General features: G+C 37.1%; 3 protein-coding genes across 3 annotated transcripts; 1 reads left to right on the plus strand and 2 right to left on the minus strand.

Moving 5' to 3' along the window:
* Positions 1–629: 629 nt before the first annotated feature.
* Positions 630–12,084, plus strand: LOC115923185 (toll-like receptor 13). The gene is made up of 2 exons (XM_030983526.1): positions 630–789; positions 9,947–12,084. The coding sequence occupies exons 1-2, from the start codon at positions 630–632 to the stop codon at positions 12,082–12,084; spliced, it is 2,298 nt and encodes a 765-aa protein (XP_030839386.1).
* A 4,605-nt stretch (positions 12,085–16,689) lies between these two features.
* Positions 16,690–17,750, minus strand: LOC115923314 (annexin A8-like protein 1). Its single transcript, XM_030983761.1, has 2 exons — positions 17,644–17,750; positions 16,690–16,880 (listed from the first exon to the last, which is right to left on the minus strand). Exons 1-2 carry the CDS (start codon positions 17,746–17,748, stop codon positions 16,722–16,724), a joined length of 264 nt encoding a protein of 87 aa, XP_030839621.1. The 5' UTR covers positions 17,749–17,750; the 3' UTR covers positions 16,690–16,721.
* Positions 17,751–18,291: 541 nt separating this feature from the next.
* Positions 18,292–25,281, minus strand: LOC756810 (annexin A5). The gene is made up of 9 exons (XM_030983527.1): positions 25,185–25,281; positions 24,672–24,766; positions 22,849–22,962; positions 22,314–22,373; positions 21,331–21,364; positions 20,181–20,260; positions 19,722–19,790; positions 19,037–19,138; positions 18,292–18,381 (listed from the first exon to the last, which is right to left on the minus strand). Exons 1-9 carry the CDS (start codon positions 25,279–25,281, stop codon positions 18,292–18,294), a joined length of 741 nt encoding a protein of 246 aa, XP_030839387.1.
* Between the last annotated feature and the right edge of the window lie 1,266 nt (positions 25,282–26,547).

The following is a 26,547-nucleotide window of genomic DNA, read 5'->3' on the forward strand; positions in this document are numbered from 1 at the left end:
GTTTGAATTCTATTTTTTTCCAACCCCCCCTCCCCTATCAGTATGCCAGTGCCCCCCCCCCCCTCCGATCTACACCTTGTTGGCGGGAAAATTGCAACTTATATCCCCCTTCTTTTGTTTTCTTCTTCCTATTTTGTCCTTCCCTTTATCTCCTCTTTATCTTTATTCTTTCCCTTTCCTTTCTTCTCTTTTATTTTTTTATTGGGGGGGGGGGGGAGGGGGAGGCAAGTCCTTCCCCCGATCTCCTTCTTCTCTCTTTTCTTTTCTTCTTCCTCTTCTTTTTTCCCTTTCTCTCCTCTTTCCCTTCTTTTCCTTCTCTTTCTCTCCTTTTTTTTTTTTTTTGCGCGTGGGGGGGGGGGGGGGGGGGCCAAGGCACGCTCGGCCCCCCCCCTGGATCCGCGCCTGCTTGGCGTAACCCGCCCAACCCTATTTTTATCGCCGACCCTACGCTTTTTTATTTTTTTTGATCCGATTGCGATTGCGTAAATATCGATATCGCAGTGGGGAAAACCCGGATGTTTGTTGCTTTCGTTATGGGCTTTGCCGCGCCGTGTTTGGGCCAGCTCGCGCGCTGAGTGCATGCAGCGGGCAGGTACGCCATAGTACCGCTAGGCGATTGTATCCCCAACATGGCGTCCTATGGCGTTCAGTTCACGGGTAAATTTGGTGCTCACGTTATATTCAGCGTTCTTCGGAAGGTGGACATTGAAGCAACAATCGGAGAAATCGTTCAAGATCTGGCCGCTGATAATTTTGTGGTTAAGAACATCAAGGCATATAAGGAAAACTGTGATCCGTTTTCTGATTTGCTGTTGTCTGAAACAGTGTCACTATTACACAGTGTGTGTGTCCATATATGTGTGCGTGTGTGCGTGGAGTTATTTGAACATATTGTGGTCTACCCCTCTCATCAGATCATCCCCAATGTCTGAGGACCTATCTACGCCACTGTATGTATGTATGTGTATGAATGGCTAATTTCATGCATGCAAATATAAGCAACAACAACAACAACCACAAAAAAAAAAAAAAAAAAAAAAAAAAATCGCCCTACCTACCCTAATTTTCAGTGACCCGTTACGCCAAGTCATCAATTTTTTTTTAAGGCCTAACTGAAAGTGAATATGCTTGTGACACCTGTTCTACACATTTTTACATAATAGCAGTGAAGGGATGTTCCTTTGTCTACCTGAGGAACTGTATATTTTGTCCGCTTTCTTTGTCAGTCATATTCATAGTGACTACTACTACTACCGGGCGCGTACGCAGTGGGGGGGGGGGGGGGGGGGGGGGGGAAGGAGTGGGTGTTTTGGGGGTTAATCCCCCCTCATCTTTTTGTTTTGCTGTAAAAAAAACACAAATGCTCTCACTACCCCCCCCCCCCCCCCACCCACCCACCTCCTCCTCACTGAGCGAAATAACGATTGGCGCGATTTTCAAATTTCGGGAAAACAAGAAATTATTGCTCATTCCCCGCCCCCCCCACCATTTTTCTTAATAATGTGAATATATGTGTGTGTATGTGTGTGCGTGTGTGTGCGCGCGCTTGTGTGTGTGTGTGTGTGTGTGTGTGTGTATGTTGGAAATGCTTAAAAGAGCTGTCCAACGAGATGCAGAGTGAAAATAGTAAAAACAATTCAATTCACAGCGCTTGATGGATTATACATGTATACACAAAAGGCATGGATTAAACTTCACAAGCACTTTCGATTTATTCTCATCAGGTCTTAAAAAGTGCTTGCGAATTTCAATCCATGCCTCTTGAATATTTCAACAAGTGTTGTGAATGAATACACTTTCTACCATACATCACTTTATTGATACTTCAGCAATAAAGGAACAAAGAAATTAAGAAAAGAAATCATACAAAGAAAAGGAGAACATAATAAGAAAATTCAAGGACTTCACTTGATTAATGGTAATAATTATTCCCATATCACATATCGATTGCAAACCGACGAATGACTAGCTTATTATACTAATCAATTAAATTCAAGTGTGTGAAACAAGCTATATCCTGGTCTAAATAAGACTGTGCAATAAAGTCATAAGAAGCCTACAGAGGGTTCTTGAGAAAATGCATTGTTTATTTGTAACAATAATCTGAAGCCCATTTCCCCTGAAACCAATATACTGCCTTTAAGCCAATAGCGTTATAAAAATCCTACTTGCTTCATGAATACGAAAGCTGGAATTGAACTTGTCGTGTATTTGATTGATTTTGATGTACATATATACAGTATTTTACTTGCTAAATCATTATTTCCGATATGATTTCCGCGCCTGCGAGGATATTGCCAGCTGTAGTACCTTCTATTTCGGAAACGAAGCATTGAAAATCAGTGTCATCGCTAATTTGATTTTAACAAACAGCTCAGGGTACTTGTGGAGAACGATCAAAATGGCTCGTCTCACGATGGATTCCTTGATGCGAACACTCGTGTTCTTGATAGTAATATTTTTGGGAAGTATCGTGCAGAAGGTTAAAGTGGACATGCCAATAAGTTCACAACAGCCAAACTATACATGCACAGTCCAAGATCGTTGCATCGCTAGGTGCGCTCATCTCAATCTTACCTCGATTCCCCAAGACCTTCCGCATGACCTGCTCGTCTTATCCATCCATCATAACCAATTAACCGAACTTGGAAACAGGTCTTTTATGAATTACACCCAACTTGAAAGATTGAATGCTGTTCATAACATCATTGCTTTCATTGATAGGGGAACGTTCAAACCTCTACCACAATTGCAGGTCTTGGAACTAAATCATATCCTGATTACTTTTCTACCTATCTATTTTCTTTAGAAGAATGCTCTTCTATACATAATAAGTCACACAACAAGATCAGTACCATCTCCGGCACTTCGGTGAGTACTCAGAAGAGTGGAAACTGTTATGGATGGCGGAATATGTCGGAAGTTAATCTATCCTTCAACAATCTTACTTCTATAAATGAGGAGGACCTTGTACCTTGGAGAAATTGCTCTGTCGATAAGTTCTACGTAAATAATAACAATGTGACGTTTCTTCAACCTAATAGTGTGGTACGGTATGTCACTGAGACAGCTCCCGTAGGATTTTTGTGCCAAAGTTGATTTTCTTGCTGTTTTGGCTTCAAAAGGGTCCCAATTGACCAAAAATGATGGGGTTCAAATTTTCAGACCCCTCCTTCATTTCCTGGGGGGTCCTAGACCGGGAGCCAGTGGGGGTCAACCTAGCTGGGAAGGAAACCAATTTTAATGTGCACAGATGTAAAGATCGCATAGCTCCACATAACAAATTGACCGTCTGGCATGTTCTAAGTGGTGGATGTGGCCAGGGGGACGCCCCCACCCAAAAAGTGTCCCTTTTGATGACAAAATAGTATTGTGTAAATAATATTTTATGGAAACCTTGAACCACAATGAGTTTGGTGTCATATGAAAGAGAGTTAAATTATCTACATTTTGATACCAATTTGTAAAGAATTTGGGATTAATTAACATCGCAAATCTAAGTATGAAAAATGATTTTTGTGATTTTTTTCGAAAACAAATAATTTTATAAAAAATATCATTTTCCATATTTCAAAATTGGAGAATTGCATTTTTTCATAACTTTTCGGGAATTTGCTTATTTACATCGACAATATCCTGAGCGAGGGAGAGGTTTATATATCGTTTCAATAAAAGTTATAGCAATCCAAAGTTATTGATTTGATTTCCACAAAAACAACATATTTGCCCACATGTGTAATAACTGTATGCATCTATGTGCATTTTATAGTGTAATAAGGACCTGTTTGGTGTGTTTACATCGAGTTTTAAAGATAACTTTGATCTAAAACCTCTAATCACCATGTATTTGGTGTCAAAAGATGGATAATTAAAATACCTTCATTCTGATATCAATTTCAATGAGTGATGTAGTGTGTGAAATATTAATTTTGAGCCAAAAAGGTGCTTTATTGTAGATATTCCTCTGATTTTTGCCAATATATCGGTATATTAAAGATACTATGTCCCTTTCGCAGCCAACCTCAAATTCTGTAGAACTTTGCAGGAATTATGACTATGTCATGTATTTCCTATCTGTGAAATTCAAACGTTAGCATTGTCCTAATATGCAAATTATGCAAGGAAACCCGTTTACCTGCTAGACTTCACTGTCAGACACTATTGTCAGTATTGAGTGACTAACTGGCTTTTTCTTCTTCTCTGGTAATAACATACATAAAATGAGCTGTAAAGGATTTGTCTACATCAATAACCCACTTCTTGTAATGGCCAAAATTAAACTGATTGAATCTTTGCACAGCATAAAACGTACGACCATGCGGTACAATGGTCTGAAAATCAAGACTATTACTTATTGGCTCTATAGCTCCTAAGTCGATTTGACAACTAATAGTCGTTATTTTCCCACTTAAAGACATTTTCCAGCTCCGTTTTGTTAAGGGGAGTTCTAAATTAGTATTATCTTTCAAATGCCATTGGAATTTAACCTTTTCATTTTTTGGGCCTGCAAAAGGGACATAGTACCTTTAAGTGGACAAAAGTGATTAGACATTTAGTAGTGCAGAGAGTTCAACAGTGTGGGATTGGGGGAGGGGGCAAACATTCCAGGGGGCTCACCTTTCAGGGGCAGTGGCGTAATGAGCAAAAACGTATTTTTGGGGCAGAAGAAAAATCTGCACCACCACCACTCTTACACGTTACATGCCGGCCCCGCGGAACGTTTTTCAAAGTGGAGTATTAACGATCAGGTAGAGCGAAGCGAGTGCAGCGTAAATTGGCGTGGGGTCCATTGTCTTTGCCCCGGCGGGGTCAAGGGGCGAAGCCCTCGAAAGCTGCACGGGTTTTAGTCATCATATACGGTCAGATAAGCATATTTAGATACCTTATTTGTGACACTGGCATGTCACTAATTGAAGTAGGGTCTAGGGGGCTGTGTCCCATGAAGCTCAGCGTTTAAGGCATTTAATTATGGTCAGATGAGCATCCAGGGACCCGTCTTAGTGCCCTTGGTGAGGTCCAGGGTGTGGAGCCCCGGAAGCTCAGGGGTTTTAGGTATTTAATTACGGTCAGAAGAGCATATTTTGACACCTCATTTGTGACACTGCATGGCAGGTCACTCATTCTTTCTTTTTGTCTTTCACATACTTTTTCAAAAAAGTGAGGAGGGCTCGAGCCCTACCGTTCTGCAGGCCCTGACATGAATGCTTCTAAAGAAGCATATTTTTTTGCCTAATTGTAAATTTGGGAGACTTGTCATTTTCCAACAAAGGCATACAAAAGTATAGTTTACCTCCCGAAAAGAGAAAAAATCCCAGAAAATCATGTCATTTCAGCAACATGTTCAAAAAGACCATATGATTTATGCAACAGGCATGATAGAACTCTAATGTAGACGGTGATGTGCTGTCAAAATTATAAGCTGGTACCTAATGACATTTTCCAATCATTAAATCGGGAGATCCTCAGAAGTTCAAGGAGTTAGTAACGATTTTAAATTATTCATGGCTAAGCAGAAAAGATTTCTAATTGATCTCAATTGTAGTTCTGGAACTTCCTATTTTAAACACACAAAGACTAAAACTGAGATTCAATCGAATCAAGTAGTTTCATAATGTTCCTTCGATTTTTGTACCGAATTACTTGTAATCGAGAGAAAAAATTACTTTGCATACCTAGCCGAAACTATTTTTTGAGAAAAGTTTATGTCATTCTAATCTTATCATAATAGGAATTATGCGGAGTATTGGTTGTTTACAAGCATACACGTGTTTTCTTATAGTAGTCAGGCAAAATAAACCACAAAACCAAATATGGCGATATTATATTATATTCATGTTGATCGATGCACTAACTTATCTTGGGCATTGGCAAGATTATGACATACGGCTGGAAGGGGCGGCGTGGGGTGGGGGGGGGGGGGAGGCAACTGCCAATGCCCATATTTCCTGAAACAGTCCCAGAGTACAGAAGAAGAACTTATCAATTGCACTCAGGGCTCTAAATCCTTTGAACTTTCTGCACTACTAAATGTCTAATCACTTTTGTCCAGTTAATATACCGATATACTGGCAAAAAGCAGAGGAATATCTACAATAAAGCACCTTTTGTGCTCAAAATTAATATATCACACACTACTCATTGAAATTGATATCAGAATGAAGGTATTTTAATTATCCCTCTTTTGACACCAAATACATGGTGATTAGAGGTTTTAGTTCAAAGTTATCTTTAAAACTCGATGTAAACACACGAAACAGGTCCTTAATACACTAATGCACGTAGATGCATACAGTTATTACACATGTGGGCAAAAAATGTTGTTTTTGTGGAAATCAAATCAATAACTTTGGATTGCTATAACTTTTTATTGAAGCAAAGTATAAACCTCTCCCTCGCTCAGGATATTGTCGTTGTACATAAGCAAATTCCTGGAAAGTTATGAACAAATGCAATTCTCCGATTTTGATATATGGAAAATAATGTTTTTTTATAAAAATTAATTTTTTCGAAAAAAAAATCACAAAAATCATGTTTATTACTTAGTTTTGCGATGTTCATTAATCCCAAATTCTTTGAAATTGGTATCAAAATGTAGATAATTTAACTCTCTTTCATATGACACCAAACCCATGGTGGTTCAAGGTTTCCTCAAAATATTGTTTACACAATACTATTTTGTCGTCAAAAGGGACACTTTTTTGGTGGGGGCGTCCCCCTAGCCACACCCACCACTTGGAACATGCCAGACGGTCAATTTGTTATGTGGAGCTATGCGATCTTTACATCTGTGCACATTAAAATTGGTTTCCTTCCCAGCTAGGTTGACCCCCACTGGCCCCCGGTCTAGGACCCCCATGAAATGAAGGAGGGGTCTGAAAATTTGAACCCCATCATTTTTGGTCAATAGGCCAGTTTCGTAATGTATTCAGAGACCTTTAAATCGCATTACGTAATCGGAGGGTCGGACAAACAAAGAGCTCGCGGTGCGTAGCAGCCTACACTTTGCGTGCATACAATGTACATGCATGACCGCATGTGTTCGCTAGGCCCGGGTCGCTAGGTGTGATTGTATCGTTTGTTTTCGCTATTTTGAGAGAGAGAGAAGAAAAAGGAGGCAGTTTCAAACTTGAATAATTAATATCTTTGAGATGTGATTTTGTTCTTCATACATTTGATCTTTAAAATCGCTGAGTCTTAGGCAGGAATAATAGGAAAGCATTGCTGTTACAGAACTAGCGATTCACATCTTGCAAGTTGCAGCCAAACCTGTTCGGACAAGGCCCCGGTACAGGCACTATGAATATGACCGACAAAGAAAGCGGACAAAATATACAGTTCCTCAGGTAGACAAAGGAACATCCCTTCACTGCTATTATGTAAAAATGTGTAGAACAGGTGTCACTTGCATATTCACCTTTTTACATAATAGCAGTGAAGGGATGCTCCTTTGTCTACCTAAGGAACTGTATATTTTGTCCGCTTTCTTTGTCGTCATGTTCATATAGTGAGGCAGCGCACGATACCCCTCAAAAAGAAGAAAAACGAGGTCGATGATACATGCGACATTGGCTTGAATTGAAAGCCAGTGATGAAACAGAAAGCGAAGCACCAAAATATCAGTTAGCTAGCCGATATCGGTAATTTCCATTCAAATTTGCATTTACCTTAACTTGAAACTGAGTACAAATTTGGACGTAGAAATAAAAGAAGTGATGAACTATTGTCCACTCGTTCGCACACGCAGTCACTTATACTTGCATAAGAACGTGCGTGCGCGCGTACCACGTGTTCGTGTTCGTGTAGGCGCGATTCACATTTTCATAATGAAAACAAATTTACGGATTAAAAAATGTTTGTAAACGCCTCGATACGAACTATTTCAAGGCGGACGAGAAACGGCTAACCAGAAGCAAGCACAGTGACCGCAGAATCAATATTATTAACAAAAGTAACGAGAAATAATAAGAAAGGTAATAATGATTACACTATAAGGTCTTTGTATTAATAAAATAATATTTATAAAATAATGTCGTCCGATGACAGAGAGCTAGAATAAGAATGATGAATAATGATAAACAAATAATGTTGAACGGAAAAACACTGAACAAGGAAAAGGAATGTGTGAACTTTGTGAAGCAAAGATTGTTAAATAATAATAGAGCAATGGAAACAAAATAATAAAAGTAATAATAAAAAAACATTTATGATGGCAAGGAAGAAGAATCAGCTGATGAAGAATTTTATTGTTTAAAATAAGATTAGGAATTAAGTTTGATTAGACCCTATCATAAAATAAAAGTGAACAGTATTATAATTATGCTGGACCTTCGTTATTCACGTAGCAATTATTATTTAAAAAAAACATTTAAAAATAAATTTGTTATTACATTTTCTATTAGACTTCTACTTTTTGTTTGTTTAATACTTATATATTTTTCTTTTTGTTCAAGTTGGTATGTTCTGTCTTTTTGCGTCGGTTTGACCTATATTCTAAAAAAACACGAGTCGATCGCTATCATGAGCTGCTGAGAGCTAGCTAGAGGGGGGTTGTACTCAAGCTTCTCCACATGCATATGGCCATCGGAAAATGTTAATCAGAGTCTTCTAAACTCTTAAAAGCCTTCAGTTTTCGACGATCATAAATGCATGGTCCGCCATATTTTCTACTAGATAATTGAATAGGTCTAGGTCCCAAAGTCAGGAATATCGTCAAATTTAAGGGAGGTATGTAACTAGTTCACTTAACGAAAATGCTGCCCGTTGTAATTTCCCCACACACAGCCACGTCTACCGAGTGACACGGACCCCGTAGGTCAGGGGCTACGGGCAGGCTAGTCCGCTACTGCGGACGCTAATTTAACGAGTCTTTTCTCGGGTGTATACCGTGGTCGAAACTCCTCTTTTTCTGAGAAATTAGTGCAGCTGCCTGAAACTCAACTTGATGAATGGCAAGTTGGAAGACATTTCCAGCCAAAACAGAAATTCATATATAAACACGCAGTTTTTATAGAAAGATATGAATGCAATTAAACGGCAAGAACCGACATTCTAATACACAACGCACAGATAAAAAATGGCGATTTGACAAAGCTTGCCGGGCTTAGTTACAGTAACCGCGCATTACGTAACCGCCGAAACTGGCCTATTGAGACCCTTTTGAAGCCAAAACAGCAAAAAAATGAACTTTGGCACAAAAATCCTACGGGATTACATACTGTACCGCACTAAAAGCTTGAACTGCTTGTGGTATATTTGATTGACTTTGATACATATATACAGTATTGTACTTGCTGACTCGTTAGTTCCGATATGACTCATACGTGCCTGCGAGGATGTCGCCAAAACTAGTACCTTCAGTGTCTTCTATTCCAGAAACCAAGCATGGGAATCTTGTTGGGAGGTATCGTACAGAAGGTTAGAGTGGACATGCCAATCAATTCACAACAGCCAAACTATACATGTCATGTCCAGGTTCGTCGCAACGCTCGGTGCGCTCATCTCAATCTAACCTCAGTTCCCCAAGACCTTCCGCATGAACTGCTGGTATTATCCATCCGTGACAACCAATTAACAAAACTTTTAAACACGTCGTTCATGAATTACAACCAACTTGAAGACTTGTATGCTGGTCACAACGTAATTGCCTTCATTGATAGTGGAACATTTGAAACTCGACCACAATTGCAGGTCGTGAGACTAGATTATAACCTGATTATTGTTCCGCCTATGTATTTTCTTCGGAAGAATGCTCTTTTATATATAATAAGTCTATCACACAACAAGATAAGTAACATCTCTTCTACATTGGACAGTACTCAGAAGTGTGGACAATGTTATGGATGGCGGAATATGTCAGAAGTTAATCTATCCTTCAACAAACTTACATCTATAAAGGAGGGCGACTTTTTACCTTGGAGAAATTGCTCTGTACGTAAGTTCAATGTAGATGATAACAATGTGACGTTTCTTGAACCTAAGGCGTTTGGAAATCTGCCCACATTAGGTACTCTGAACATGAACAATATCAAGTTAGCTACCTTCGACGTCGGGTATTTCATGGGCCACTTTGAAATCGATAGACTTCTGATGGATTCTTCAGGCATAAAGTACATTCATCCAGTGAACACAACGTTGGTACAAAAAGGAAATGTGCCACTGATTAAAGAACTTACATTAAATTTTAACATCTTAAGTAACATTCCTAGGTATGCTCTTCGTGGTTTTGAAAAACTGCAAGTCCTAAACCTTCAAGGGAATCGTATATCGAGCATCAATAATGAATCTTTTTGTGGCTTACATGCACTGGTAGCCCTCAGTTTGTTTTATAATAAAATAAATTCACTTCCCCGCGCCTCGTTCGCTTGCGCCTCGAATCTCACGAACATTGATTTGTCACGTAATAACCTCGCGACATTGGATCCCCAATGGTTTGACAGATCCTGGTTTCTCCGCAGCCTGGTGGTAGATCAAAGTGGCATCCGTCGCATCGCGGTCGGACCATGGAAGGCAACTAATCTCCAGACTCTTGTTCTTACAAACAACGATCTCCATTCTCTTTCTCATGGCACCTTCAATGGCTTGGCAAATTTGAAAACACTTATTGTTTCAGGCAATTTCAATCTTTTTCAAATGTCAGAGGACGCCCTCACATCAGTTGGTTCCTTAGAATCCCTCGTCATGACGGATTTGAGACAATTTACTATGAAAGGTTCGTTTAGAAATATGCAACAACTACTTTATCTGGATATGTCATATAGCCTGTTGAAAATGTCATCAATTGACCAGTTCACGAATACATCTGCGCTGAGGGTTCTCAATATGTCGGGATCACATCTCAAAGCTGAGGATTTAGTTGATATACAGACAGGGACATCGTTGTTTTCAGGCTTGGTCTCATTGCATATCCTTAAACTACGGAAAAACTCTTTAGATAACCTACACAATATTCCTGGCATATTCACCCCGCTTGGTAGTCTTGTTGAGCTAGACTTAACAAGTTGTCGTATACTACAAGTTGCGTCAGGAACATTTGCAAACTTAACGACCCTGCTAGTGCTTCGTCTGCCTCAAAATCAATTAACCAGCATTTTCAAGGACGCTTTTCATGGATTGTACAATTTACAGGTGTTGCAGCTGCAGTATAATTCAATTACATTCATCGACCAAGAGCTATTTCGGGGCACAAATGAACTTGTACAGTTGTACTTACAGAACAATCATATTTCGACCGTAGCCTCCAACACTTTCATGCCGTCAAGTTTGATTAGATTAAATATTGCAAAAAATCCCTTATCATGCGATTGCGAACTCACCTGGTTCAGACAATGGTTGAACGAGGTTGAAGGAAAAATAAATTTCGATCCAGAAAATGAAACCCTATGCTCTAGCAGTTCCTTAAAACCGTTGGTCAATCAAATAATTTGGTCGTTCCATCCGTTTGAATATTGTAGGATCAATGCCATGATAATCGTTTCCGCATGTTTTGCGCCGATTTTAGTTTTAACCCTCGGTATACTCGTGTATCTGAACCGATGGTGGATAAACTATAAGTTGTATCTCCTCAAGTTGGCTATCGTTGGTTACCATGAGATCACTGAAGATCGGAATCCGGAGGACTATGAATACCAACTCAACCTCATGTTTCATGACGACGATGAATGGTGGGTAAATGACTTCATGAAACCTTTTCTGGAGCAGAGGATGCCTCATCTGGAGCGCGTCATATTTGGTGATGCCGATCTTCACCCAGGATTGTTCTACTTGAACGCCATCTATGACGTCATCGAAAACAGCCACAAGACAATATTGTTGCTTAGCAACCAGTCTGTGGATGATACCTGGTACATGACCAAGCTCCGTATGGCAGTGGAGCACATGAATGACACAAAGTTGGAGAAGGTCATCCTGATTTTCTTTGAAGACATCGATGATGACCATCTACCGTACCTTGTTAGGCTCTTGCTGAGTCGGAACAAGCCTTATTTGCTGTGGACAGAGGATGAAGAAGGTCAGGAGGTCTTCTGGGCAAAGGTCCAGAAGAGCATGAGATCAAACCGGCAAATGAACAATGTTATACCCGTTTAAGAAGAAGGTTGAGTATTGGTCCTCAGACTTCACTGTGAATTAAACAGTCCAGGAGCAAGCATGATTACATAACGGTGATCATGTTCGAGGTAGCATACATAATTTGTGCTGAAAGTCTCTAGCACTGAATACCATGTACACAGAAATGTGTGTATGGGGCTACAAAAATATGTGGCATGGCCTGTTGAATTGTTCAAGCATTTCAGCTATCTAATGTGATGTTTCAAATGAGAGGGCATTTGAAAAGCAAATCTTAACGATGGATAACTTTACAATGATTTTCTTCCAAAAATGACTTTAAAAAACGGCGGAGCTTGTAATTATTGTCTCATCCTTGCCAAAACACAACCTTCTCTTGCAAACGTATGGTGGTGTGACCATAGTTCGCGCGTGACCTTCATTCGCGAACAGTTCCATAACTCAACAAAAATCGTTAAGATTTCGAAATTCTGATATCACAAATGGAAAGAGAAACATTGAATTAAACAGTGACAAAATTGGGTATGAAAGTATAAAAATATTGACAAAAGAATTATGGAGACTTTTGCGTTCGTTCTGAAATAAGGAACTTACAGAAAAGGGTTACGAAATCTTTAATTTGAAAAACGATATCATCGACATTTTTAGTAAAAAGTGATACCAAATGATTGTATGATATACTGACTTGCTATTATGTAATTACCTTACCTTTGATTGATCGTCTTTTGATAAATCACTTTCCTTAAAGGTACTATGTCCCATTTACAGGCCAACAAAATGAAAAGCTTAAATTCCAACGGCATTTGAAAGATAATACTAATTTAGAACTTCCCTAAAAAAGGTGGGGCTCTAAAATGTCTTCAAGTGGGAAAATAACGACTATTAGTTGCCAAATCGACTTAGGAACTATAGAGCCAATAAGTAATAGTCTTGATTTTCAGGCCATTGTACCGAATGGTCATACGTTGTATGCTGCGCAAAGATTCAATCAGTTTAATTTTGGCCATCACAAGAAGTGAGTCATTGATGCTCATGTATACTTTACAGCTCATTTTATGTATGTTATTACCAAAGAAGAAAAATGCCAGTCAGTCACTCAATAGTGTCTGACAGTGAAGTCTAGCAAGTAAACGGGTTTCCTTGCATAATTTGAATATTAGGACACTGCTAACGTTTAAATTTCACAGATAGGACATACATGACATATTCATAATGCCTGCAAAGTTCTACAGAATTTGAGGTTGGCTGCAAAAGGGACATAGTCCTTTTAACTCTCGTGCGCAAATTATGGTCTGTTTTGATGACCTTTTCTTCAGTTGTAGCGCATTCCAATACGGCATCTAATTTTTAGATCTCGAAATCGCAGGAATCCATTAGACAAAACATTTTCTAATTGCACCTATTTGTAGTTTAATATTTGAACGTTCATTTGTACTCATTGATTTTAATAAATTTGTGTATAATATGAGAAATTATGGATTAAATATATTATTCGTTTGATTAAAATGTAAACGAACTTAGGACACCCCATCCTACCTCCCTTGTCATGTGCCTGTGATAGGGAAAGTTTGTGTAGGCCAACTGTTGATTAACATTGAAAAGTCTTCATGAAGTTATAACTTGCAAAAGGTGTTGTTCGTTTATGAATTTCGAGTTTCATCTTCTAATTTAACATATTCCTGCATGTAATATGCGCTTGTAACTAAATTTGGTGCACCATAAGATGCAAAAAGACGTACGGCGAGGTTGTGACAACAGCATTAGTTTTAATCCGTCTATCTCACTATCTTTTTCTACCCTGTTACCATATATCTCATTACCATTTTGCTTTATCATTTTTGTATCGTTAACATTGCTAATATTTCTATCTCAGACTCCAAGTGGGACGTGGAAGAGACTGGATTTCCAATGACTGTGTAGATGTGGCTGGGTTCGGAAAGGGAGGGGGGGGGGGGGGTTGGGTTTGGAAAGTTTTGGGTATGTATAGAGGGAGGGTGGATAGGTCGAATTTTATGTTTGTCTGTCTGTGTGTCTGTGAGTGTGTGCGCGCGTGTATGTGTGTTTGTGGGAGGCTCTTTTTTGAAATATTGTTCATTCATTGCACAACATATTATATTGTTATTAATGAGTAATAACTCCCAACTGTATATGATTCTATTATATTTCTGTAATAATTAGGAACTACGCGTGTATATGCTTTGTTATGCATTTGTAATAGTTTGATATGGAGATGTAAAAATGGAACAGTGCGATTTTGTAATCGTAAATTTCATTCATGCTAAAGTAATGTACATGTCACTTAAGTATCTTGTAGTATTATAACAAATTATGTATATATTATCATTCTGAATGACGATAAAATATCTTCTTTTTAATAATTAAAAAAAAAGCCACAATAAAGAAACAAACAAAAGAAAATCAGAAAAATTATTTATGTTCTTACTTTAATGCATTGACAATTTACGATTCGTCCCCTTCACCTCCCAAAGTAATGAAATATCGCCGTCTTTTTATAAAATACTTGACAAGACGGAATAAAATAGATATATAAGTTATAAGCATTGGAATAATGATTGCATTGATAGTACAATTACAAAGATCAGTGTGATATTTGTAGCAATACATTTCTTATGGATAAATTACTATGATAATGGTAAATTTTAAGGAAAACACGATCTCAAAGAACTTTCGAGAGCAAAAATCAACCGAAGCCAATTTGAATAGCCATGTTTATCACCGATTTAAATTAATGTGCAAACATTATACAGTGCCGCAACGCGTAATCTGACCATTTCTATGGGATATCAAAGGGTACTGAAGGTAATTAACCTGCTCCCAGAATACGTTCATTATAGGGTGATCGGCATTACCAGTTATGAAAAATGGTAATAAATTCAACCAATTTAAAAAATAACTGAGATTTAAATACAAATACGAAAGGGAAAAGTTACACTTTTATGGAATTGAAAACCCTAGGAAGTTTCCTTGTAATGTCAAAAACATCTCTTCATTAATTGTAATAATAATAACAAATCATATCGAAACGTGCAGCCATTAAGTTTACAAACGAACCGCGGTACAAACGCTAAGCGTGACAAAACTAATAACAGCATCCAACATGATTGAACGTTATCATGGTTACTTTTTCATTGTGTTTCATTATGCTGCAATTGTATGAGCTTGCCAGTAATTTCACGTAATTTATTTTCTGTTTGTGCAAACAGAATATGTATAGTTTTAGGTACGATATTTTACAATTATAGTGAAGTATGTTGTTACCATAATATATTTATGCAACCAGTTCCACTCTGTTTCTCAATTGTAATTCTTAATATCTGACCATTTAGAAAAGATGACCTCTCACAGAAATTAGATTTGAAATCCCTGCACCCATTGTACTGTACAATACAGTATAATACAAACAAAACTTCATCTCACTATTTCAAATGTATGGTAATGAATATTATGATATGAAAACTCATGAATATCGAAATCTTCATTTGCATATGTTCTTTATTTTGTCCGTCGCTTTAGATGATGTATTATCACTGTAATTGAGTAATTAAACACCGAAAAGGTTGTGGAGCTAGACAGATTTCTTTCACTTTCTTTTCTTGCTGTCTGAGTCATGTTGGATGTCATAGATATATCCTAGAAATCACGTAGATGCCCCCTGGACCAAATCAAAATAAATGGGCCTAAACTGTCCGTTATAGAGATTCTGTTCTATGTAGCTTGTGTTCATATTTTGTTCATGAATGTATGATTGCTGAATTCTATACAATATTCCCTCTACAACACGATTGGAATAATTAAAAACATTACAACAGGAATGAGATTAAAATAACCACAGTGCATTCTAAATGACATGTACATTGAATACTCACCTACTTTTATCCAATAAAACAAAATATTTCGATATATGTACTGTACACGTTCTTTTTTAGTATACTTTTATATAATATATATATGCTAAGTATCATTATGATTATAGGAATTACTAGTGTCAGTATAGTACTAGGAAATAAATATATATATATAGTAATAGAAAGGGACTTTATGATGTTTAACTATAGTATCTAAGACTGTATTTAGTACAGTGAATGTATAATATGATGCGTTATATACGTAACATTTACTTGCACATGCCCTGATAAACTCGATGTCTAATATCGCTTGATGCGATTGTATTCCAGCACCCGTTTCACCAACTTTCAGACGCTGTCATACTGTCCCGTGTTATGACAATGTCACAATTGTATCTGTACCTAGATTACAACCCCTACATCAGCTCATGAATAGCTCACAGTAGTAAACCATGTACTCTCGTAACATCACATGTGGATGATATGGCATCAAGGTAGATGTAAACTGAAACATGGCCACTTCATCAGGTAGTGAGTTTTGTTATATGCATGTACCTAACATGTGTAGTCTTAGTGGTCATCTATCTTCCTGTCTAAAGTGGCCAGCTTCATTATTGGCTCCTTTTCTAGAGCTTGTAGCGCCTGTGAGGTTATACGAGTACACGGTTTACTAATGTCAGCTATTTATAAGGTGGCTTAGTAATTATAATCTTGGTAAAGTTATTTTCTTCATAATACGTAACAGCTATAATACTGTGTTAACTTGGTGAATGGAATTACTCCAGCCGGTCTTTAGGTGGTGGTGAGGGCTGGGGTAGGTGCAGCATCGGCGTTGATGATACCAATGAGAACATTCTTGTAGTCTCCACTGGTGTCATCTTCGACCATAGCAGCCAGGGTGGTCGGGGTGTATTTCTCCTTGAACATGGTCTTGATGGAAGCCAGGTCGATCTAGACCAGAGAGAGAGAGAGAATTCCAAAGATACATATAAAAGGAAAACAAAATAAATTTAAGGAAAGGAACAAAAAATGTCCTTTTAGGTATCGGTGGTTCTTGATCAAATTTCGTATTAGCCCGATTATCACTCGATTATCACTGAATTCTCTCACCACCATGAGCTATGCATGGACCACTCGGTTCTAGTAGGCAGTGAGTTAAATAAATTTAAATGTATGCTCTGATTGAATAAGGCGGCAAAACAATGACCCCGCCCCCCCCCCCCCAAAAAAAAAAAAAAAAAAAAAAAAAAAATTGTGGCGTAGTCAAGGGCGGGAAGGAAACAATTGTCCGATCTCCCATTTGCCCCAATAAATTATATACAGACCAAATTAGAGAAATACATTTTAATTTAATCCGAGAAGCAATGTAGGGAAAATGAGATGTTGTGATTTTGTAATTGCAAGCCCTTTACGGGGTCCAACCTACGACTTCCACATTTTTTGCAGTCGAATATTCAAACAACTTGACCACGAAACAGGAAAAAGAAGATACAAAGTAGCAAAGGATTGAACTAATGAATAGAACAAGAAAGATAGAAATAAAAAGAAATGCAAGAGCGAGAGAAAGAGAGAAGGGGAGAGAGAGAGACAGAGAGATAAGGAGAGAGGGAAAGAGAGAAATAGAGAGAGAGAGAGAGAGATAAAGAAAGGGGAGTGAAAAAATGTTAACTATTTTCTGATTTAAATATTCATCTCTCCTGTATGACCAACTTACCTCTGATCTGCCTACGACGATGCGAATGAGTTTGTCATCGTCGGTACCTAGTCCCTTCATGGCCCAGTACAGCGAGTCAACGTAGAACGCAAGAGGTTGGCACATGCTCTTGACTGTGAATGTGATCAAATGGGATAAGATCAGCTCAGTCACGGTTACATTACATTCAATTTACATTATCATTACATTACAGTACAAAGTCTTTATGTTGTGTCCCTCAAACTGTGAGAAAATCTTAAGGGGAAATGTCGTATTCAATATTCATATGCGGACACTGTTTTATGGCATAACTTGCTGGAATACCTCAATTAATTATCTACATTTTGATACCAAATTTGCATGAGTTTAGGAATAATTAACATCACAATTTTTCGTAAAATATTGTTTTTTGTGATTTTCATAAAGGGATAAAGGAATAATGTTTAAAAAAAAGAGAAAGAAGATACAGAGAGAGAAAGACATGGAGAATAAGGAGAAGAAGAAAGAGGAACAGAGGAGAAGGAGGAGAAGGAGAAGGCTAACAAATGAGGAAGGAGAAGGAGGAGGAAAAGAAGCAGAAAAAGAAGCAGAAAAAGGAGAAGAAGAAGGAAAAGAAGCAGAAAAAGAAGAAGAAGAAGAAGAAAAAGAAGCAGAGGAAGACGATTAAATCTAGAACTCACAAATAACCCTGAAGGCAGCTTTCTGAGTTTCATCCATATTGCTATCCTGCATAACTTTCTCCAAACTCAGATTGTTGGCCTGAAATTGCTGCAAACAAAATCGATTAGAAAGCAATCAGATATCCATATTATAATTTTCACATCTTTATATGGGAAGTCCCAATGGTTGTACTACATTTCCTCCGGCGACAATAGCTCCACAGTCAGTATTTTGTCATGAACAATTCCCAAAGATATTTGATGACTATTCTTTTTCTTTCCTTTTCTTCCTTACACCGCTTATGAAACATGAAACATAATTGTGATATGTGCTATATAAATATGTTGTATAATAAAAAATAAAAAAATAATAATAATAATATTTATTATTTATCACTATAAGTTTTCTTCTGCCTGACCACGAAAAATTGATGGTGATTGGATCTTTTTTTTAAAATAAAAAATATTACGACAAAAAACGTACAGAAAGAAAGAGTTAATAAATAAAGATAAGAGACGGCAGATAAGAGACGTAATCCCCGAATTTCCACGCCCTTCGAAATTGAGCTGGGCGTACCATCGATGCGTACGGATTCGTGGATCACGCCATCTTCGGCTTGCAGCAGGTAGGGGATATGAGAGATCGCCATTGTGACATAAAATAAAACCGTCCAGATTATGGATTAAAGCACACGCCCATGTAGCCAAACCCTCGTAAACTTTAGATTATTAAAACAAAGTTTTATTCTACGTACCGCGTCAGCAAGTGTGAACGTTTGTCTCAGCTGGACAATACTCGCCCTCCCAAACAGTTCTGCGACGCGCTCATTGGGCAGTTGCCAGTCCTCGGGCTTCGTCTGAATATTTGACAAACAAAATCATGATATAATAATTATGCATATATAAGGCTACTGCTACAGCATGACTCATATAGCTAGAAAAAGCTAGAAAGAACGTTTAAGCCTTGATGTAAATGTAAGAAATATGACATTGCTTTGATGCAATTACGAGACAAACATTTTCCATAGTGTTTATATACTCAGGAGATTAGAGTGTGTAGGTTTAAACTACAAAAGTTTAAAACTATTGCCTTCTCGTAACATTGGACGTTTACGTATAACGAACTTACAATGTCCTTTACCGTTTAATAAAAACAGACATGTACAAAGTATTCTACAATTAGTCATATCAGTTAATTCAATTCGAACCTTACTTTAATATATTACATTTTTAACCAACGTTGTTTTTTTAACCGTCGTCATCAAAGAACATTTTGGGGGTCTACAAAAAGCTCTTCTCCATCGGAAAAGTAATAAATCACTTTTTTTTTATTTAAAAGAAAGCCGTGCTAATTTTAAGTTTGTAACATATTGAAATAAAGTTAGTACGAGTAGTTTTATCATAATTTAAACAAAACTTTGTATTAAAATAAGAGCTTACTTTGAAAAAATAATCAGCATCGTCCTTTGCGGTAGCACTGTCTACGCGGATAGAAGACGAACGCTCTCCCTGAAAGTATAAGAAGAAGGTGAACATGAAAACATCTGTTATTAAGAAGAGAATGACACATGACGTAATGCGAAAATGATTTCTAGAATCCATAGTTACCGGATATTGAAATTGCCCTTGAGTTGATTTCTTGAAAGTATTTGCGGTCTTGTTTGGAACGAAAAAAAAATTAATTAATCTCCCCCAAATTGCCCTCAGGAATCCTATCCCCTGGCAATAAAGAAATACTCAGGACACTTACCCTAGAGTACTCCCCCCCCCCCCAACACAAACAAATACCCCCTTTAACTTGCTTAAGGCTCGTTCAGGTACGACACGGTGATAAACCGCCGCAAAAAAAATACCACTGCGTTTTTTTACAATAAAACCTGACAAACTAATGGAACATACCACCAAGATGTTTAAGATGACGTCCTTGAATGGTCCTGTATCAGTTTTGCTTACATCTTCGTGGAGGACCGTGGAGAAAGCTTAAAGAAAAGGAACCAATAGCTGCATTCATTTGCTTGTCCAAAATATAGTATGGTATTTTGTAATGAAACCTCTTGTCGTTTGAACAAAAACTATAGCAAAAGTATTCAGTGATCGATAAGGAGTTAGCCTAAGTCTGAGACAAGAAGGACATATATGAAAACCTGACAAACATATACAAGAGCTGATACAAATATGGGTATAACGGGACCAATGACTAGTTATTATTAACCCCAATCACTGACGTCACGACGTTGTGTCACCTGGCCTACACAGGTGACTAACGTTTTCTATACATTTGTTTGCTATTGTTTGAATCCGTGAAAGCAATGATTAACTACATGCATGAAATATTAAAATGGCGTCCACCTTTAAAGCAATTTGCAACAGGTATAATACAAAACACCAAACCGAATTGTGATTTGTATAAATCGTAATTTGTTGTAAAAGGTGCATTCACATAATAATATAATCTTTGAAGAGCATTTTGATTCGTTATGATATGGTTTGATTTTTTGATTTTCTTCTGCATTTCTAAAAACATAAACAATTTTAAACACTAAAAACTAATTACTGACAATGAATCATAAGTACTAGGCCTATGCAAATAAACATAACAATTATTACGGTTAAAAAGAAAGGATGAATTGTCAAAGTATCATATTTCATCAAAATTTAGTAAATCATTTGCGGAAGAAGGGTTCTCTGACAATGTACTAATGTGATAGACAATTTTTTACGTTGATTAACTCCTTTTAACAATTTTGAGCCAAAATTGCATAATTCTTTACTCTTGCAATTCACAAAATGTTATCTTAGTCTCATCCACGTGCCTGCAAATCTCAATATTAATTATATTTTTGTATTGTTGAACTTGAGCTTAAAATTAACTTCAAATTAACGAATGGTTGATGAATTCTGACGTAGATGAGAACTAAAATACTGAAGTGGATCAGTCACTTTTACCACTGAAACATTGAGCAGGAAATGAAAGAAAGAAAAAAAAATCCTGAAAGGGACAATGAATGGCAATTCAGTTCAATTACGAATGAAACAATATGAAACTCACTCTCTTTGTATACAGCTGCAATTCCAAGAACGTCCTAGGAAAATATAAAATATGAAGATGGTCTTATTGCTGAAATATATTATGATAACACAGGTTAACATCGGTAATGACCATTTCAGACTGATAATTATTGTAAACATCTGAGAAATGTACTGTACATGTATTTTTTTGAGATCCTGTACCCCTTTGTTGGAGATTTGACAATAAATTATACTCTTTTCATTCCCTGTATTACTCTTGAAATTATTAATTTGTACATACAACTAATGTACTGTACATGCTCTCTTCATGATGTACTAACTGTATCATGTATTTAGCTCTACTAGAGCTTAAATCTGGGCCCTGTTTCATAAAACGGTATATCAATAACAAAGTTACATAACTGTAATAAGCTATTGAAATCGTGGCATTTTATTGGCTGAGAGAAATGTTGTCATAAGAATAAAACAGTTGTTATTGATAACAATTTTGTATTGAAAGAGGGCCCAGATAAAGTGAAATTTGTTGTCAGTTTAATTTCAGAACTTCCAAATACTTGGTAATGTATGGCTTTAAATCCTCTCCGAGAGAGTTGGTAATGGGCACTAGGGCAACAGGTCATCGGCTCGGTTTGGAACCCGGAAGTTCTCGGTTACGAGACTCCTGCTCTACCACTGAGCCACTGCACCTCACTAGCACACCTTCATTACACAATAACAAAATTTGCCCCTAAATTTGGCTGCCTACGGTAGGGCAGTAGTCTCATTACCGAGAGCTCCGGGATTCCAAATCAAGTAGATGTACTGATGTCCTTTCGAATTAAGGCATTATATCTCATTACCGAGCCCCTCGGAGAGCATTTAAATCCATTAGTCCCCTGGATGCATACTTACAAGCATGCACGTACTTTCCTAGCAGTCAGGGGAGAAACAGCCATCAATCATCAAACACAGAATGACATTTGATATACCTTGATCCATTTAACACAGGAGGTTTACACTTACCGTTGCAGAGAGTGGGTAGATGATCTCGAGTAGACCGATTTCCATCTTATCACCACCACACTATGGAAATCAAAGAAGAATATTAAAAAAAAAAAAAAACGTATCCAGCATTAATTATGGATTTGCACTTTAACAAGTTTCTGAAGAATAACAACTTTTATGATTCCATGGCAAAATGTTTATCTCAAGTTAATTCAACCATGTATGAGTACTATTTTTTTTATCTCAACAAAAAATACCGTGAAAGGAACAAAATTTATGAGAAACACTTGAATTTTGTTGCAGTACTCTTTGAACAAAATTGTGCTTATGTTTATTTATATTAATTCATTCAATTTAACTTTCTTCATTACAAAAAACTAAATTATCATAGATTGTTAATATCTTAAAGAAGTATTTGAATACTTAGTATTTGAATTTGTTTTTTGTTCCTTCATTGCTATTTCTGTTATGTCTAAAGCCACTTGTCCCCACTTTGCGGTACTGACTGGTGTCTTCATTAGTACAGGGGTATCGGTGAAGTGATGTAACTCACTTGGCACAGGTTGTTGAGGCATCGAGCAATCATGACTGCAGGTTCATCCATTAGAGCTTTGACAGTCTTGCGGTAGTCTCCGCTCAGTTCATCCTTCAGGCTATCGACAAGGTCCTTCGTGACACAAGTAAGAAGAACGGAACATGAGGAAAAGAGATAATGATAATGATTACAAATTATAGGCATTTCTATAACGCCGTCTATCTAGAAATCTTATTCCAAGGCGCATTAATTAATACCCCGGCTTTAGTCTAGCTGCCTTTACAGCGCTCCAACATTTCAAGGAATAAATTCCTGCCAGGTACCCATTTACCGCACCTGGGTCGAGTGTGGCAAATGAAGATTAATACCTTGCCAAAGGACAATTCGTGCCGTATCGGGGACCGAACCACGACCTTTGAATTTCAAGTCAAGTGCTTAAACGACTAGACAAAGACACTTCTACAGATTTGTTATAGTATTTGGTTCTGCATCATGTAAAATATATTTCACATGAAAGTATAAGTTCTTTCAAAAATATAATGAATTAAAGGTAAAGACCAGTTATGGTCATGCGATTGAATTGTGAAAGAAACGTTGTGGAATCGATCAGAAAAGGTTGATCATCTAGCATCTAGCATCTGCAAGGTTCTGGAATCGTCAAAATGATAAGAAATTTGGCCCATTCTTCGTAAAATTACAAGCACTATACACAGAAAGATGTATATGGGACTACCCTATATCTCTCACAGGACCATGAGAGAAACAAATTTACCAAATATATCAATTAGTAGGCGGTTTCCCGGCAATTTTTTTATCATCATGTATTAGTCAAAACATATTCTTTCACATGATTGGTAATGAGAGCTTCCATTTCATTTTTTGAAATTGGGGCGTTACCAATACTGGTCTTTACCTTTAAGTCTAAATACGAAAGATAGTTCAAGACCGCTGGCTCACGAGTCAAATGGCCACAGTTTTACCCTTACATGTATATATGGTGACCCTCATGACCATTTGGGACGTTTCGGAGAAGGTAAGGTATTTAGTGGATGTACAAAAATTGTTGCATTTCTCATTGTTTAACCTACATGAACTTAATTTCTATTGAGTATTTTAAATTACTTGAAATCGCAAATATATCGCAAAATGTTTCCTTTTATTCCAAGAAACAAAAATTGTCTACCTTTCCCTAGGTTCTTATTACTTTGGAAAACGTGAGCATCCAGATGATACTGCAGTTGCCAATAAATTCATTAGACCAGGGGGTGTTTCACAAAGATCCTAAGTTGCACTTAAATATTATGGAGAGCCATTTGTAGCCTTAAAATAAAATATGTTCAAAAGCAAAAATTCAAGTATTTTAGACTTTTTATTAAAACATGAAATGTCCTTAAAAATAGAATATATGAATGATTCAAATCAACATTTTATGCCTCTTAAAATAACTTTTATAAAATATTTTCAAAGATGCTGAGAGCTTTCCATAATTGTTAAGTCCAACTAAGAGATAAGTTCAAGTTAGGATCTTTGTGAAACACCCCCAGGGATTTATCGCAGATCTCCTTTGTAGCTCCTTTATAATGCCTTAGTCAAACCAACGAAACCGACACCAGACCACCCCCCCAAAAAAACAAAAAAAAAACAAACAAAAAATAACAAACAAAAATAACAAACAAAAAATAACAAAAAAATACCCCAAAAATACAAATACAAATAAATAAATAAATAAATAAATCATTACCCCGAATGGGCAAGAGCTTGTCGGTTTTGGAGTTGGTTTGGCGGTGCGACTATAAAGGTATGAGACATATGAATATGAAATATTAAAATATATTACAAACCTGCGTGTATTTGGTCTTGAAGGCTTCCTTAATCTCTTGTCGCTGATTGTTTGATCTCTTGGTGAGAATAGCATTGATGGCGTCCTCATCCGTACCTTCGGTCATGAAAAAGTGGATAAACACAATTTCAAATTTTGCAGAAATTAACCAGGGGTACTATTACAAAAGGGGCAGGGAGTGATATTTATTTCATGTCCTTATATTTGGCCTTTTATTTCATTTAGCCTATTATATATCTTTGTTGGCAAAATTGTCGGTCCCGTTCGTCTGTTTGAAGAAGAAAAAATGAAACCTCTGTCTCCAAAACGAAACAAAAAACAATATGATTGGTTTTTATCCCACAGAATGTTAAATTTGGAATCTTCCGATCTTCCATCTTCTTTCTCTTTTCTACAACTTGTAACTCCATAATCCTTTTCCCGACACCCCTTTTCACAAAATGACCCTGTGACACCGCTTAGGACATCGCCAAACATATCACATATTGAAGAAGATAAAATGAGAATGTCTTACCGAAACCGGCCATAGCTTCATAGAGTGCCGTAGCGTCAGCATCCTTATCGAAAGGGACAGCTGGTTTTACAGTTCCCTGGAGAAAAAAAGGTTGCATGATACAAGCTCGGTGAAAATATCCCTGCGGTCAAGTTTTAGTTCAATTTTATTCCATTCCAATAAAAGCATATGCTCATGTAATTTTTTTTTTAAAGCACAGATGCAAATCATTATACATATAACAAAGGTTACTATAAAAGACCAAGGCGGTATGTCGAGATAGTCCCTTTATGAAAAAAAAACTGAAAGTGCTGAAAAGCAAGAGGATAAATAATAATATATAATCTTACCCTTGCCGAATTCTTAGTTTCAACCTTTAACTAAACATTTCAGCTGACCTATACGGTATAGCGCCCTAAAGCTAAATCTATGGTAGATGCAACACTGACGATTTCTCCGTTTTTCAGCGAAGCATGTGTTGGAGCCTCCCCCCCCCTACCAACAAAAAAGAAAGAAAGAAAGAAATATGACTGATAAATGTAAACAAATATATTTAAAAAAGGAGACATATGAGAGCAGAAATGGGAGTAGGTGGGAAAGAAGTGGGAGAGAGAAAAATAAGATAACGAGAGAAAGAGGGAGAGGGGGTTAAATGAAAGTTTGGGAGTCATTAAATGACATAAAATAAACATAATGAAATAGTAATAAAAACCATAAATGTAGAAGTGATAGAGAGAAGTTTACATGGTAAATAAAATAGCCCCCTCAAAGATAAAATCAAACAAGAGGGAGAAAATGAAAGTAAGACAGATAGAAAGAATTTAGGACTGCGGAGAATGCAATGAATATATAACAATATATAAATACATCTCTGTGATACATGTACTTTGTAACAATAATCGTTTAAATAAAAGAGAACATAAAAAAGGAAAATAAAACCATATACGCTTATCAAACTTAATTCAGCTCTATCGAAACCATGATGTATCTTACCGAAATAGTCGTCATCTTAGCAATTCTTGTTATAAAAAGTATGTCCTACTTCGAAAAAACGTCATGAAGAAATGACTAGTACAGCCCAATTTTACCGGTCAATCTCTGTTTCCTTCCAGGAGTTTATATCGTTTTAATTACTATTATTAAAAGATGAAGGTTATCTGTCCTTGTTACGCCCATATACCAATAAAAGAATGAAGGACAACAATTTGTGATGATAAAAAGAGTACAATTATACCTGCACATTCTGATTTTACATGTTTTATTATAATCTTTGAGATCGGTGATGAAGGCCATGCACTGTCTAGCCAGTTATTAACATTTGAATTGGCATAATATCGAAATAAATTGTTACAAAGAATATCCGCTACGGTCGGGTTTTAGAGTT

The sequence above is a fragment of the Strongylocentrotus purpuratus genome, unplaced genomic scaffold (assembly GCF_000002235.5).
Source record: "Strongylocentrotus purpuratus isolate Spur 01 unplaced genomic scaffold, Spur_5.0 spur5_scaffold_13, whole genome shotgun sequence".
Lineage (NCBI taxonomy): Eukaryota > Metazoa > Echinodermata > Echinoidea > Camarodonta > Strongylocentrotidae > Strongylocentrotus > Strongylocentrotus purpuratus.

Excerpts from the sequence above, each read along its gene's own strand:
- LOC115923185 (XM_030983526.1), top strand. The coding sequence starts at position 630 with ATGGCGTCCTATGGCGTTCAGTTCACGGGTAAATTTGGTGCTCACGTT. Across the intron at positions 790-9,946 it reads CAAGGCATATAAGGAAAACT|ATGATAACAATGTGACGTTT; the intron begins GTGATCCGTTTT and ends AGTTCAATGTAG.
- LOC115923314 (XM_030983761.1), bottom strand. The coding sequence starts at position 17,748 with ATGTGCCAACCTCTTGCGTTCTACGTTGACTCGCTGTACTGGGCCATG. Across the intron at positions 16,881-17,643 it reads TCGTCGTAGGCAGATCAGAG|ATCGACCTGGCTTCCATCAA; the intron begins GTAAGTTGGTCA and ends TCTCTGGTCTAG.
- LOC756810 (XM_030983527.1), bottom strand. The coding sequence starts at position 25,281 with ATGCAACCTTTTTTTCTCCAGGGAACTGTAAAACCAGCTGTCCCTTTC. Across the intron at positions 21,365-22,313 it reads TCTACCCACTCTCTGCAACG|GACGTTCTTGGAATTGCAGC; the intron begins GTAAGTGTAAAC and ends ATATTTTCCTAG. Across the intron at positions 19,791-20,180 it reads TCATCTTAAACATCTTGGTG|GGAGAGCGTTCGTCTTCTAT; the intron begins GTATGTTCCATT and ends TTATACTTTCAG.